Here is a 15,383-nt window from a genome sequence, read left to right on the forward strand (position 1 = left end):
ATATATATATATATATATATATATATATATATATATATATATATATATATGTAGGGAAAAAAAATGGTCAAAGAATAATTTAAACATTAAAAAAAAAGAACTAGAAACAAAATCATCCTAGATTCAGACGAAGTACCTAAAACATAAATGAAAAAAAGCATATACAAGAATATATGATTTTTCATTAATAGCTATCAGTATCGTAGTACAGGGAAAACTGAGGAGCGGCCTTTGGATTAAGGAATATAGGGAGGAGCAGAAGAAAAAATGAATTACACCCAAAGGCCCTAGAAGAGATATGAGAGATGATACACTGTCTAATTAGAGGACGTAACATTGCCATAAAATTGAAACTTTGAATTACCAAAACAAGAAAGGGATTGACCTAACCTTTCCTCTCCTTGCCAACAAGTGGGATCATGGTGACGATGACGATAACGACGACAACGACGGGCTCTAAGAAATTGCATATTGGAGTGTTTCGGATTCATTTGGTCGCCACATTGACTTCTGAACGCAGAGCAATGCTTCATTGTCTTTGAAATAAGTAAACCGAACCTCCCATTTCATTGACTTGAACATGTTTTCGAGCTCATTTACGGTTTCTGCAAGGTCCCGGACGATGAGCTTACCTTCTGGTCTGAGGATCCGGTCGGTTTCTGCAACTAAAGCAGCTAGATTGCACCTGTATGTCAACCGAGTAATGCATTAGCAAAAGGCATTGATTGGAGTGAAGGAGAAGAGGGATAAAATATGGTGCTTAAGGTTAAGGTCACCTCGTTTTGATCTTGGAGAAAAGATGGTCTGCGTGAAGAAGGTCATATGTTCTCGGGTAGGTGCTGAATGATTCACACCAATCGTGATATATACCGAATAAACCTCGTTCGTAGATAATCGGGAGAGTGTCGGCTGAGTCTATTGAGACGACATTCATGACCCACACTTTCAAATCTTTCAATGCAGCAGCAAATCTGCGAGGAAATGAAGAACATTTATATTTTTACTCAGAAAAATAAAGGATTTACTTTGAGGGTGGAGAAATTATTGACAATGGACAGCAATATGATAGCTATCTCGAAGTACATTTCCTTTGAGGGGTGGAGAATCTTACCCTCCATAGACAGCTCTCATGTCCATGACATTTCGCACCTTTGACCAGTCGATTCCCATGCCAGCTAGATATGACTTTGTAACGACACTATTCCAGTGTTTGTGATCTGCAGCAAAATCCTCGGGAGCAGGTCTTCCATAAACTCCAACCTGAGAATTCAACAACCAGTATGGTGTTTTCTCCAACCTTGATGGCCATTGCTCTGGCCATTTAGAACCACGTTCTGACGCATTTGTCGAGATTTTGTGCATGCATGCTTGAAGTGGCACATTCCTGCAAATTGTTTGAACAAACTCAGTTGTACTATCTGTAATGCAATAAATCTTCTGAAATAATTCACGAGTACGAAGGAAAATCTGTCATGGTCTTATATTCTAAATGTGTCTACTCTAAGCTTTGTGATTTCTAATTTAGAAATAATAATAGAACGAACAAGAAAGCACATAAGAAGGGGAATGATTCTGGACTAGACGCTCAATATTTTAATGGATCCTTTCCCAATAATTGGGTGAGATGCCACATCGGTTGGAGAGGAGAACGAAGCATTTTTTATAAGGGTGTGGAAACCTCTTCCTAATAGACGCGTTTTAAAAACCTTGAGGGGAAGCCTAAAAGGGAAAGCCTAAAGAGGACAATGTTTGGTAGCGGTGGGCTTGGGCAGTTACAAATGGTATCAGAGTCAGACACCTGACGATGTGCCAACAAGGACACTAAGCACCGAAGGGGGGTGGATTTGAGGGTCCCACATCGATTGGAGAAGGGAATGAGTGCTAGCGAGAACGCTCGGCCCCAAAGGGGGGTGGATTGTGAGATCCCATATCGGTTGGATAGGAGAACGAAGCATTCTTTACAAGAGTGTGGAACCTCTCCCTAGTAGACAAGGGGTGGGCTTGAGTTGTTACAAATTGGATCTTCGATAGAATGTAAGTACACATTTGCTAACTTGGGAAATTAAAATCAGAACAGATAAGTACCAGGCTGCATTTGGATCATCTGAGTTCGGGCAGACAGGTGGCTCTTTTTCGGACCTCTGTTCGTAACAATCATTATTGGTAGGCTTTCGATATATGGCTGCACTAACTTCATCTACTGTATCCTTGTTAATTGATACAAGTTCCCAGCACATTGCTTTCGTCAGTTCTTTCATGGCTGTAAATAGTTCCACAAGATGCAAATTTGTTAGAACATCTAAACTTTGAAGCGCTCTAGTTTTACATTTACATTTACAACTAAAACTTCTAAAGGATCGTAAGTTGTTGGGTTTAGAAATTGCCAACCATTCCATATTTCAACATCTTCAGCCTTCTTCTGATAGACCGGTGTGGCAGACCAGACGAAGAAGCCACCAGGCCGCAACAAACGATTCAGCTCCAACAGAAGTTTGCCACCTGCACAGTTTCTTCGAAAGTGAACATTGAAACTCAAGCTATTGACAAAATGGCTAAGTTCAGTCACTGGTATAATGGACTTTTAGTGTATTCACTACATGATATATGAAAATGAATCGTGGTTCCAAATCATAGAAATTTAACCAATATCTCAAAATTTGAGAGAAAATATTAATTGAAACAGACTAGTAATCACATTACCTTCTGCGTGCCATGGGACTCTACAACGAGCACAATGGACAACATCAAACACTCTTCCTGGATAAGGAAGTCTTTTCGTCCCCATAACAGCAGATATAGCAGGAATGCCCCTCTCAAGTGCAAACTGGACTTGTGCTTCATGTTCATCTTTTGGGGCCAATGACATGGTTAGTACATCTCTTTCAAAAAGAAATCCTCCAAAGCTTGCCACTCCACATCCAACATCCAGAATCACACGTGATCGTTTTCCCCAAGCAATATCATTGACAGCCTGCATCATTCAAATTATACCACTTGTAAAATTTTTGCATTTGCTGAGGTTTTTAAAGCATAAACCACAAAGCAGTGTTCTTCAGTTCCATAGGTATAATACTACAGTCATTTCATAAATCTAAAAAAGAAAGACAACTTTACTCAAAAGTGCATTCAATTTAAACAAAAAGACTTATCAAAGAAGTAGCATGAAAATAACAATCAGAACGATCATATAAAAAGACATGGCGTCATCACTACAATCCAAGATCTGAAAAGTATACAGATACATTAAGTACATAAAATACAACCACCAACAATGAAAATGCAAATATGCAAACCAAACGAGCATGTAACATACCATACTAACAGGAGATTAAGGAGAAGAATGTTACCTCTTGTATGAAGTCAATGTAGTGAAGAGCACCGTGCTTGAACTGGGTCCCACCACCAGGAAATGTTAAGTATTCACCAGAAACTTTTACCCAATTCTGATGCCCCTTAACTTCAGCAAGTTTTGTGTGGGGAACATTATAGTACCATATCTGTAGAAACACACCCAATTATCCCATCAATGAATGAAAGAAAAAAACAACAATTAAAAAACTGAACAAACATAAAATGTATTTTCTGAAGTAAAAATGTTAAATTGCTTTAACCTTTTCCCTGCTAGTTGGCCATGTAATTGGGCGTTTATAGCCCTCTGGAAGTGATACAAGGCAGGTTGGAGGTTCTTCAGGACAATGCCTCTCTCGATGTTCATAATGTTTTGTACTATGAAGACTCCTAATTGCTTGCAAATTGTCGAGGCAAGGAATGTAATCAGATCCAGCAGTAACATTGCAAATCTTCCACTCATACCCAGATTGTTTCGTGGAAGATCGTTGAGTTTCTTTTTCATTCTTTGATTCTGCTGCCTGAGTTGACCATGATCCATTCTGTGTTGATGTTTCATTCAAAAGCTCCGACTGAGCACCAGAAGGAAACACCTCACCAGAAGCCGGGTTTTTGGATTGGTTATTTTCATTTGTTTCATCAGAGCTTTTGTCATTTAGCTTCACATTCTCCCCTTCCTGACCATTAACATTTTCTCCGTCTTTAGTGTCACTTGGGTCATCTGTTTTTTTCTCATCATCATTTTTCTCTTCTGTATCATTTGAATTTGATTGTTTCTCATTAGAATTCTCCTCAGAATCTCCCTGTCCACCGGATTCATTGTCACCAGCCTCTGGCCTAGTTTCAGAATCTGGTTCTCCATTTTCCTCCTTAGAATCACCATTTTCTGTTTCTCTTTCATCGTCTCGTTTAGTTTCTTCATTCCCTCCATTCTTGTCCTCATTCTGTTCATCTGGCTTCTCTTCAGGCTTGTCTTCGGGCTTGTCTTCGGGATTCTCTTCAGGCTTCTCTTCGGGATTCTCTTCAGGCTTCTCTTCGGGATTCTCTTCAGGCTTGTCTTCGGGCTTCTCTTCAGGCTTCTCTTCCTGATTAGAAGCTTGACTGTCACCCTCTTTCCTTGCATCATCAGGCAAATCTCCTGGGTTATCTTCAAAGGGTTGAGTCTTGGCATCACTGGTCTCAATCACTTGCTCTTTTGCCAGATTTTTGTTCTCCACTGGCACATCAATATTTTGAACCGGAACTACAGATGATGATGTTAGCATCCATATCCCAACCAAGCACAATGCAACAAATACCACAATGGTCACTGTTGAGCAGTAACTCGAAGAGGACCTTCGGTTATCTATTCTTGAATACTTCCCTAATGCCATTTCTATCCGTAAAATTTTGTCCTATAGGTTTTGCACCTGAGAATGGAAAGAGTGTAGACAGAATAGTCAATAAAAGAAATAAATAAATGCTTTAATTAGCTGAACACAAAGATCACCGACAGCCTGCATTCATACTAGCAAAGGATACCATGAAAAGTGATAATTGGTCCCAAAAAGCCGTTCAAACATTAACGTCAAACCAACAGTTACAAGTTCCAGAAAAGTAGAAATTCAACTTGAGAGAAATTTAACACAAATCTGACTAGAGCACAAAGAAAAATATCCAACGGAGAAAATTCAGCCATAATTCACGGCACACTTACTGCAATCAAACACTAACGTAAATTGATACATAAACAAGGAAGATCGGCTAAATCAACTTCGAAAGACATTAAAGCATATCAACCAATGATTTACTATGTCCACACCAAATAACGTCGATCCAGAACAAAGAAAACAAATACATACATTAACCGCGTAACACATAACGTTAAAATGAAAAGATAACACAATTCATTCACGTACAAGGAAACACAATAAGAACACAAACAAACTCCATGAGATCCACACACAAACATCACAAAAAAGAAGAAATCAAACACCAATGCGCGCCAAAAAAGCAACAAGAAACTCAAGTTTGCTAGAAACCAAATTAGATCTACATTAAAAACGCGCAAAAACGAATAAACATCACGAAACCGGAAGTAGAAAGCAGAAAGCAGAGCAAAGAAGGGGCAAAAGCAAGAACAGGCTAAATGTAAAGAAAGAAAGCAAATTATAGAACAATAAACACGAGATCTGAGGGATCTAAACATCCGGAAGTAAGGATAAAGCCATTGCCTACCTTGGAAAGAACAGATCTAGCGAAGAAGGAAAGAGAGTTTGAAACACTATTCCTCCATTTTCCTCAAACGGAGAAGATGAAATGTAGTGGTGGAGCGAATGAAGGGGAAGAGGGAGATTTAATAGAGAGAATAAGAGAAGAGAGAGAGTAAGTTTGTAGGTGTTGAAATTAATTAAAATTAGTTGAATTAAATGATTCGTAATTAAGTGATTAATTTGTTAATCACTTTCTTTTGTTCTTTACCGACAGTGTTCCGATACACACCGACACTGACCTTCGGAAATAATAGACAAAAAGCACGCGGTGAGGACAGAGATAGAGAAATACACGCGCGAGTTTTGCGCGTGAGATAAATTCCGGCCAATGAACATTATTTATTGGATTTTTCTCTCAAATTACAAATTTAAATCCTTTGATTAAATAGCAATTAAATTAATAAAAATATTTTAAAACTAATTCTAAAAGTTTCAATAAAACATTAAACTTAAAAAAATAAAAAAAATAAAAATAAAAGTAAGTATTTTATTTTGTTTTCAAAATTTTCTTTTTTAAAGTTTTAAAATTATCTTTAATTTATAAATAAATAAATAATTAATATCTCGATTTAAAAAATACTCATAAAATTTTAAAACTAATATTAATATCATTAAATTATTATTATTATTATTTTTTATACCTTAATAATAAAGTCAGGAGATGAGTTTTGACGTGTAAATAAATAGTTTTTGTTCCAAGATTAACGATAATAACTTTTATTTTTTTTTAAATTGGAGGGTATTAATAAAATTTATGAAATTTTAAAAATATTTTTGAAACCCTTTTCAAATTTTAAAAATGTTTAAGATTTTCGTACCAAACCAACAATAAAAAAAAATATTTTTGAAACTTTTTTAAAAGTCGAAGAATATTATTGAAATTTTTAAATGGTGTGAAACTGAAATAAAGTATACAATTTCCATTATAAAAAGGTCGAGCACTATTAATGAAAATTCTAAAATTTTAGAAAAAATTAAAATATTAAGAATATTTTTAAAAATTAATTTAGCATATATATATAAAATATTTTAAAGATTATTGGTTACTGAGAACTAAAGTATATTTTTAAAATAAATAAATAAATAAATAAATCGAAGTTTATTTTAAAGATTTTTTAAATTATTTTTCTATTTTCGGTCAATAATTTAATTTAATTTAATTTAATATTGTAAGGTGGCACTTAGATCTCGATCTCCATCTTCTTGAGGACGTGACAGCGACTCCGGATCTACGCGGCTTAATTGATCCTCAATTAACTTATTTATTTCTTTTTCCTTTATACTTATATTATTATTAATATTATTATTTATTTTAATTCCTAAAATAGCATTTATTATTATTAAATTCAACTTTTTTTAAATTGTTGCACATGGTGGTTTGTGAGTTCATGAGTAGTCCCTCTTCAAAATATTCAATTATTATTTTTTTAAATTATTCTAAAAATTATTAAAAAATGCGTTCAAAGTATTTATTAATTTTTTTTGTTCGAGTTATAATATTTATCTTTTAAATTATTTTAAATATAAAGTATTAAAATAAGCCGTAAAAAATAAAAAAGAGGTAATTATTAATTACCTATAATAAGGTTGGTCAAATCATAACAAACTCATAATTATTGTTATTTTCATATTTCTTAATTTGCAATTATAAATTTAATAGTTAGTTTAGAAAAAATTCAAAATTTATTATCTTTAAAATTTGAATTTCTTCTTTATATTATTACAAAATTTTAAAAATAATTTTTATTGTTTGATAAAATTATCATAAAGAGTCCATTTAAAATATAAAGATTATTTTTTAAAAACTAAATTTATAATTTAAAATAAATAAATATATAAATAATAAGGGGAGGAAAAAAGGGGAAAAAAAAAAAGAGAAAAAACTGTCTAAATTATATATTTATGGGTCACGAGTTTTTAAAGAAAGATATAATAGAAAACTTGTTACTTGAGAGAGGAAACTTGTGAGTTCAGCTTTCTGTTCATTTTTGGTCAATTTTTTTTCTAGTGAACCCATCAATTTCGCGAGCAGATTGTAGATGATCCGCTAACAGTTCGTTGTTCAAGTTTCGGGAATTCGTGAAGGTATTTGTTTCTTCTTTTGCGTATTGATTTAGTAGAAATTTGGATGCATTTAAGTTAGTAATTACATATTAATTTTCGATTCAACTCTCTTGATTTCGATGAAGGTTTTTCTTGTAGAACTTGTTCTATTGTATGAGATATATTGGCTGTGCGATTTTAGTGTTGTTCTGTTTGGTTCTCTAAGTTTTCTTCGATCCTTGTAATGGGAATTTCTTTGTTCTAACGAGTTTTTAGTCTGTTAATTTTATCTTCAAGTGTTTGGGTTTCGTTAACTGCTGGTGAATTATCCATCGAGTGGGGGAATTTTATCGACACACTACTGTTGTCTACTAGAATGAGAACGGATAGTCAACAATGTGATATTGGGCATTATAATGAGTAATTTGTAGATGATTTGCAGGAACTAGCCCACTTTAAGGATTTAATTAATTTCCCAACCTTCTCATTGTCCGTTTTGATTGAGGAGTTCAGTTCCTTGATTGTTTATTTTCATGTCCAGCAAGGTGTTTGTTCTATTCAACTATGCTAATCAGTAGAAGTTGTATAGTTAGCAAAAACCTTGCTTCTTCTAGGTTGCTATACGATCTAAAAATGGTGCCCACGATATTTTCCCATCCTTTGATCACTGTGATCTTCTATCTCACTATGCATAAAACAGGACACTTGCAGGTTGGCATGTCCTTGCACTCCCACCTTATCAAAATTGCGCTTTCATTTGAACTCTCCCTTGAAAAGCGTCTTATTGACGACGTGTATTCTAAATTAATTCTATGGAAAATACACAGAAGGCATTTGATGATTTACCAATTAGAAATATTCACTCTTAGAATACCATTTTTGCCTCCTACTCATGTGTTGGATTTTTGGGTCAAGCTCGTATGGTCTTTCATGAAATGCTTCATCCAAATATTGTTAGCTACAATACCTTGATTTCTAGCTTTACTCACGATGGGTTGAATGTAGAATCAATGAATATCTTTCGACAATTGCAACAAGATTTTGATCTTTTAGTCTTAGACAAGTTTACTCTTGCGAGTATAGTGGGTACTTGTGCCTGTTTGGGAGCTCTGGAATCATTGTGTCAGGTTCAAGTTTAATGTGATTGTTTTCAATGCTGTAATTGATGCATATGGTAAATGTGGCGAACTGGATACGTCATATTCTATTTTCAGTCAAATGCAGGAGAGAAATGTTGTTACCTGGACCTCAATGGTTGTAGCCTATTCTCAGACATCGATGTTAGAGGATGCTTTTCGGAGTGTTAAGTTGTATGCCGGAGAAAATGTCCATACTTGGACTGCTTTGATTAATTCTTTTGTAAGCAACAAGTATAGAAATGAGGCCCTGGATTTATTTGAACAAATGCTGGAGGAAAAAATTTCTCCTAATGATTTGACATTTGTAGGTTTTTAGGTGCTTGTGTAGATCTTGGTTTAATAGCAAAAGGCAAAACAATTCATGGACTCATAATCAGAAGGAATAGTGGCCTTAATTTTTCAAAGGTATTTATATGCAACACTATAACTGATCTGTACAGTTAGAGTGGGGACATGAAATCAGCTAAGACGTTATTTAACTTGATTCTTGAAAAAGATGTAGTGTCGTGGAATTCATTAATAACTGGGTATGCATAAATGGGATTGGAATGGAAGTTCTTCTTGACTTTAGGAGAATGATAGATGTAGGGATAGGACCTAAAGTGCGTTTCTAGGATTGCTGTCTGCCTGTTCCCATACTGGTTTGTCATCTAAAGGATTATATATTTCGGAGTTAGTGGAACAGTTTTGTGGTATTAAGCATAGTTAGATCATTATGCAGTCTTGATTGATATGTTTGGAAGAAAAAATAGACTTGCCGAAGTATTGGATTTAATGTCCAGGGCACCTAATGGATCAAAACACGTCATGGGGTGCAGTTCTGGGGTCTTGTTGAATGCACAAAAATTTGGACCTGGCTATGAGAGCTGCAGAAACTTTGATTGAGATGGAGCCAGATAACGCTGGAAGATAAATAATGTTATCTAATGTATTTGCAGCAAATAGATGGATGAATGCCCATAGCGTGAGAAAACTCATGGTGGAAAGAGGTTTCAAGAAGGGAGTAGCATATGACTGCATAGAAATTAGAAATACAAGACATAAGCTTGTGGCAAGAGATACTTCCCATAGGCATATGGGTGAGATATATGAGCTGACGTTTATACTTGTAGATCATATGAATTTTTTTTGGTTACATGCCTTTTGACAGTGGTATTTACTTTTGTGATGGATATAGTACTTGAACTTTGATCTAAAGTGACGTTTCTAACAATTTTTCTGTCCTTGGGTAAAAATGCTATGAATTTTGACTATTTTAATTAACCTTCTATGCAAAATATTCAATTCTGTATTGTTTGCATATGTTCATACTTGACAAATAGTTTTTGATTAGACATGATACTGTATTTGACTCAGAGATATCTTCTATGAAATATGACTGGGATTTTCATTTTGTTGCTCTTCATACCATATTGATGACTGATCATTACTTCAATTTCTGTAACCCTATAGGAGGATTGTATTTGCTTAAGAGATATCTCCCATGAAACGTGACTCTTTAGGTGGCCTTGATTATGCTGCTTTTCTTTATGTATTGACGACTTTGTTCATAACTTCCTTTTTTTGAATCATCCTCCAGAAAGATTGCTGTTACTGGAGCTAAAAGAAATGATGAAATTCTGTTGTTCTTAATCTAGACAAAAAATTTGCAGGTGTAAAGTTGTTCGATCTCTGTCTTATGAGTTAGTATGCAGAGATGAAATTCAGAAATAATTTCCCTGTAAGAGGGAAATATCTTTCTTTTGTCGTGGTTGCTCTTGCATTCACTGTCTTGGTGTTGTGGGCGTGGCAGGAAAATCCTTTTCTTTCCACGTCTCAATCTGTTCAAGCATGGTATAGAACTTCTTATGCAGGTATGCTTTTCAATCCATGTTTATAAATGTAGGTCTCATTTTGAAAACATGCAGGGTGGGTCTAATCTTTAATACGACTAGTTCTTGGAAAATTTTGCTAGGTAAAAAAAGTAACCTAATTATCATTTGGCCTTTATACACAATTTTCGATTTCACCCATACTCTAAAATTTTCAATTTACTCTCCAAGGCATTGAAGATTTCAATCTAGTTACTATATAACGTAGTTGGAATTGAATAGAGAAATTATAACATAACATTTATGCTATATAACATTTCCAATTTACCCCTAAATTTTGTACTTTTGTATTTTGTCTCAAAATACCCTTAAAACTTTTAAAAGTTTCAATAATATCCTTAAACTTTTAAAAAAGTTTTAGAAGTACCTTCATTGTTAGTTTTGGATGGAAGCTATTAGTACTTTATTTCAAAAATACCAAAAAATGTTTCAAAAATACCCTTGAACTTAAAAAAGTTTCATTAATACCCTTCTAACTTTTTCAAAAAGTTAAAAAATACCCTCACTATTAATGCCATATTTAACAAATACCCACGAGCTTTTAGAGATGGATGGAAACGTCATTTTAAGGGTACTCATGAACTTCTAATGGTAAGGTATTTTTGAACTTTTCTTTTTGAAAGCTTAAGGATATTATTGAAACTTTTGAAAGTTAAATAATATTTTTTTTAGACAAAATATAAATTTCGGTGGTACTTAATGTTTATAAATTATACTTTATATATATGGATAGTTTTTTAATGATAACTTTTATTTCACTCCATCCAAATTAGAAAATCCTATTGGCCTTACCTAAATAAAAACTTACTTGATATTATTCAATTAAAAGAAAAACCCATTCCTTTATAGTTTCTGCAACTTCAGTGAGCATGCTCCTTTTTCTTGCAACTCACTCCATTTAACCGTTGGTGCAACCTTTTCTGTTGATACATGCTTCCATCCCTCTTCTCGAAACCCTGTACTCAGCCTTAATGTGCTCAAAATTGAAAACTTACCAAATGAACGTGCTATCCTCCTTTCTTTTCTTTTAGTAATTAAGCCCATGGATTTTCCTTTCTCAAGTAGTTGGTTGGATTTTTAAAGTAAAAGGGTCGGGTAATTATTTAAGATTAAACAAATGTCAATTCACAGAAAACAATGTTTTGACAATTCTGCATCACCGTTACAGTATCAATTTCAACCACATTTGTTGCGTAGGGATGCAATTGAATACTTTTGATACTTCGAGAGCAAAATTGATAATGTCAAAATTGGTAATGCAAGAGATGTTTCATAAATGTAATGAATTTAGTAGAATGCCTAAACACATTCAAATCCAGAATTAGTGTCCTTCCTTTCTTGCTATTTGTGTACCATACTGATGATTTTATTTGTTTAGGATTCATTGTAGGTCCGACGAACAGTTCTGAATTACCTAACACAGCAAAGGAGAATACTGAAAAAACATATTCAAATTCAAGTACAAAAGAAGAGACAGTAAAAGATAGTGCACACTCAGAAGTTACACCCACAGACTTTGCATCCACAATAATTCTTAACAGGAGCCAGAGTAATGAGAACAGTAAGTACTTATACCAAACTAGTGGTATTTTTTTCCAATTTTCTTGCTAGCATGATATATACAATTGAGAAACCGTCAGGAGTTTCATGGGGGCATGATCCCTGCTTGCGATTTGAGCCTCTTTCTTAGTAACTTTTGTTGAATATCATTGAATTATTTGTACAAGGGAAAAGTCTAAAATGAAGAGTACATAGGGGATGTATTCTTCTCTTGAAACTCTGATTAGTTTTGATTGTGCTCATTTATCAGTCATATGTTTGCTTTATTGGATGTAAAGATTCTTGATTAAAGATTTAGTTGTAAGAAAAAAAATCTGACTGGTATCCCATAGAAAAAGAAAAAGAAAAAAGAAAAAAGAGCAAGATTTAATAGAAGATTAATTGAACTTGTAAAGTTTGAGGGCGATTAATTGAACTTGAAAGTTTGAGGGCGGCGTGAGATGACATTGTTACTTCTTTTTCCTTTTGTTTCGAATCTTATGAAATTGGACAAAAAGTTGTTGGAAGTTTCTTACTGTTAAACCATATGGATTATGGCGTCATAGAATAATATTTCCTCTGCTAAGGTCTATGTTTTCCTCATTAAATGAAAATTTAATTGTCATTAAATCGGTAAGTGGGGCATATTATGCATTTAAGTTTGATTGATAAAACTAATTCAAATGAAATTTATATTGGATTAATTAGCATTATATAGGTATAGTAAATGAAATTTATTAGATATTGATTTTCTTATTGTCAACTTAATATTTGATTAGTAAGTCTACTAATATCAATTAAACTCATTTGTGAAATAGTCAGATGGATAAGGAAGATCGTGTATTGCTCTGTACTTTTGTTATACTAACAAAAAGTTTCTTGTTTACTAATAGAAATAATTTCGTTTAGATTCACAATTCTCATGCCGTAGACATTCTGAGTTCTCACCAAAAGAATGTCATTAACCATCTTACAAATAACTGGCCCCGTTCCTGCATATAGTAGAATTAGAGTTATAGCTCATACTAGTTGGTTTTGATTCCGAGGTTGTTTATTCCTTAAACTCTTCAGCCTGTAGCTATGGAAATGGTGGATGGGTCCCTGATGATAGTCGACCGCTATACTCTGGTTTTGGGTGTAAGCGATGGTTATCTGCTATGTGGGCATGTAGACTGACCCAGAGGACAGATTTTTCTTATGAGAGATATCGTTGGGTTCCCAAAGATTGTGCGTTGCCAGCATTCCAGCGGTCTGCATTCCTGCAAAGGTACTTGACTTCCCTCTTGATTTGTGCATATGTTAAGTTCGGGATGATAGTTGTCAAACAAAAAGAACTTGAAACATCTAAATTAGTTTATACATAATTGTCTTGTTTTATTTAGTTAACAGGTTTTAAAATATGCAATCAAACAAGTTCCACCCTTGCCATGAATTCTGAAATATTGTATAGTTATCTTAGGGTCCAGATAGTACAATGTCAACTTGTCTGTCTTAGTGGTAACTATTTAATTATTGTGATTTTGTTAGGTTACTTTCTGCCATTCTTAATGTTTTTTTAAGTGACCTTAGTATATGCTTTTAAGTGACCTTAGTATGTTCTTTTCAGAATGCAGGACAAAACCATTGCATTCATTGGCGATTCATTAGGAAGGCAGCAGTTTCAGTCTTTGATGTGTATGGTCACTGGTGGGGAAGAGAGTCCTGATGTTGAAGACGTGGGAAAGGAATATGGTCTTGTCAAAGCTAAGGGTGCTATTCGTCCAGATGGCTGGGCTTATCGTTTCCCGAGCACCAATACTACTATTTTATACTATTGGTCATCAAGCCTCAGTGATTTATTGCCTTTGAACATCTCAGACCCAACCACTGATGTAGCCATGCATCTTGATCGTCCTCCAGCATTTCTGAGAAAGTTCCTCCATCGGTTTGATGTGTTGGTTCTTAATACAGGACATCACTGGAACAGAGGAAAAATTAGACAAAATAGATGGATAATGTACAAAGATGGAATTCGTAGTGAACTCGGGAACTTGAAAGAAATTGGCATAGCTAAGAATTTTACAGTGCATAGTATCATCAAATGGCTTGATTCGCAACTTCCCTCTCATCCTCGACTCAAGGCTTTTTTCAGGACCATATCTCCTCGCCATTTTCGTAATGGGGAATGGAATACTGGTGGTAACTGTGACAATACCACACCGTTAACTAGAGGAAGCAATGTTGAACAGAATGAATCAAGTGATGCAATGGTTGAGAGTGCGGTAAGAGGTACAAAGGTAAAGATGTTAGATATAACTGCTCTTTCTCAGTTGAGGGACGAAGCTCATAAATCCCATTTCAGTATTAAAGGAACCTCGGGCGGTAGTGATTGCTTGCATTGGTGTTTACCTGGTATCCCGGATACGTGGAACGAGATTCTTATTGCACAAATATAGCTCCTTTTAGTCTTAAACGTTCACCTTTTGGACATTCAGATTTGCTCCCTTATCTTTCCAACTTGCATTTTGCAACCTCTACTTTTGGTGATTGGTTCAGAGGAAGATGAGCATTGGAATGGGGCATTCAGTGTTAGTAGTGAGAAGTGATGGCACTGTCGTTCTTGATATTTGGTCATATTAAACAATTGTATAATCAAGGGTTTTATACCAATTAATGATTTCATTAACGAATAAATGATTTTTTTTGTGCAGATCTTTGTATGATGCACATCTTTTCTATGTGTGGATAGGATCGTTTCCTCCTATTTACGACTATATCCAAGAACGGTATCGAGACACCCTCCTCTCTATAAATATCTAACTTGATTAATTACGAAAAATGCATAGAGTTTTGTTCTTGAGATGTCTATGGTTCACTCTTATCTATATCTATCTATTCGTATACATAATTGAATGATAAAACAAAAGTTATTATTATTACTTATATATTTTTTGTTTAGTTGATAATCGATAAATATTTCTTTAATTTGTTTTTTTTAGTAATAATTGTATAAGTTGGATTTGTTAGGTTTATAGAATGAAATTGGTATTGATGAGATATACTAGAAAATAAGATCTCACGAGACAAATCATTTTTATAAGGGTGTGGAAACCTCTCTCTAATGGACATGTTTTAAAATTGTGAGGCTGATGACGATATGTAACGGATCCAAGCAAACAATATCTGTTAGAGTTAGATTTGAGCTGTTATGA

General features: G+C 34.3%; 2 protein-coding genes across 3 annotated transcripts; one reads left to right on the top strand and one right to left on the bottom strand.

Annotated features, from left to right (window-relative positions):
- Positions 1 to 162: 162 nt before the first annotated feature.
- On the bottom strand, positions 163 to 5,712 carry LOC111781327 (probable methyltransferase PMT26). Its single transcript, XM_023661857.1, has 9 exons — positions 5,566 to 5,712; positions 3,612 to 4,757; positions 3,348 to 3,497; positions 2,701 to 2,971; positions 2,389 to 2,499; positions 2,086 to 2,260; positions 1,112 to 1,384; positions 777 to 971; positions 163 to 685 (listed from the first exon to the last, which is right to left on the bottom strand). The coding sequence occupies exons 2-9, from the start codon at positions 4,719 to 4,721 to the stop codon at positions 457 to 459; spliced, it is 2,514 nt and encodes an 837-aa protein (XP_023517625.1). The 5' UTR covers positions 4,722 to 4,757; positions 5,566 to 5,712; the 3' UTR covers positions 163 to 456.
- Positions 5,713 to 7,541: 1,829 nt separating this feature from the next.
- LOC111781729 (protein trichome birefringence-like 14) lies at positions 7,542 to 14,881 on the top strand. 2 transcript variants are annotated; one of them, XM_023662418.1, is made up of 5 exons: positions 7,542 to 7,685; positions 10,435 to 10,635; positions 12,032 to 12,214; positions 13,264 to 13,459; positions 13,799 to 14,881. In XM_023662418.1, exons 2-5 carry the CDS (start codon positions 10,479 to 10,481, stop codon positions 14,625 to 14,627), a joined length of 1,365 nt encoding a protein of 454 aa, XP_023518186.1. In that variant the 5' UTR covers positions 7,542 to 7,685; positions 10,435 to 10,478; the 3' UTR covers positions 14,628 to 14,881. The 2 variants fall into 2 exon arrangements, with proteins under 2 accessions (XP_023518186.1, XP_023518187.1); XM_023662419.1 differs by lacking the exon at positions 7,542 to 7,685 and adding an exon at positions 7,718 to 9,861.
- Positions 14,882 to 15,383: the final 502 nt, after the last annotated feature.

This window comes from Cucurbita pepo, chromosome LG19, assembly GCF_002806865.2.
Source record: "Cucurbita pepo subsp. pepo cultivar mu-cu-16 chromosome LG19, ASM280686v2, whole genome shotgun sequence".
Taxonomy (NCBI): Eukaryota; Viridiplantae; Streptophyta; class Magnoliopsida; order Cucurbitales; family Cucurbitaceae; genus Cucurbita; species Cucurbita pepo.

Bases quoted from the DNA above. Each gene is read 5' to 3' on its own strand.
- LOC111781327 (XM_023661857.1), bottom strand. From the start codon at position 4,721: ATGGCATTAGGGAAGTATTCAAGAATAGATAACCGAAGGTCCTCTTCG. The intron at 2,972-3,347 runs GTAACATTCTTC...TGAATGATGCAG, and splicing joins ACATTGACTTCATACAAGAG to GCTGTCAATGATATTGCTTG. The intron at 972-1,111 runs GTAAGATTCTCC...ATTTCCTCGCAG, and splicing joins ATGAGAGCTGTCTATGGAGG to ATTTGCTGCTGCATTGAAAG.
- LOC111781729 (XM_023662418.1), top strand. From the start codon at position 10,479: ATGAAATTCAGAAATAATTTCCCTGTAAGAGGGAAATATCTTTCTTTT. The intron at 10,636-12,031 runs GTATGCTTTTCA...TTATTTGTTTAG, and splicing joins GTATAGAACTTCTTATGCAG to GATTCATTGTAGGTCCGACG. The intron at 12,215-13,263 runs GTAAGTACTTAT...TAAACTCTTCAG, and splicing joins GAGCCAGAGTAATGAGAACA to CCTGTAGCTATGGAAATGGT.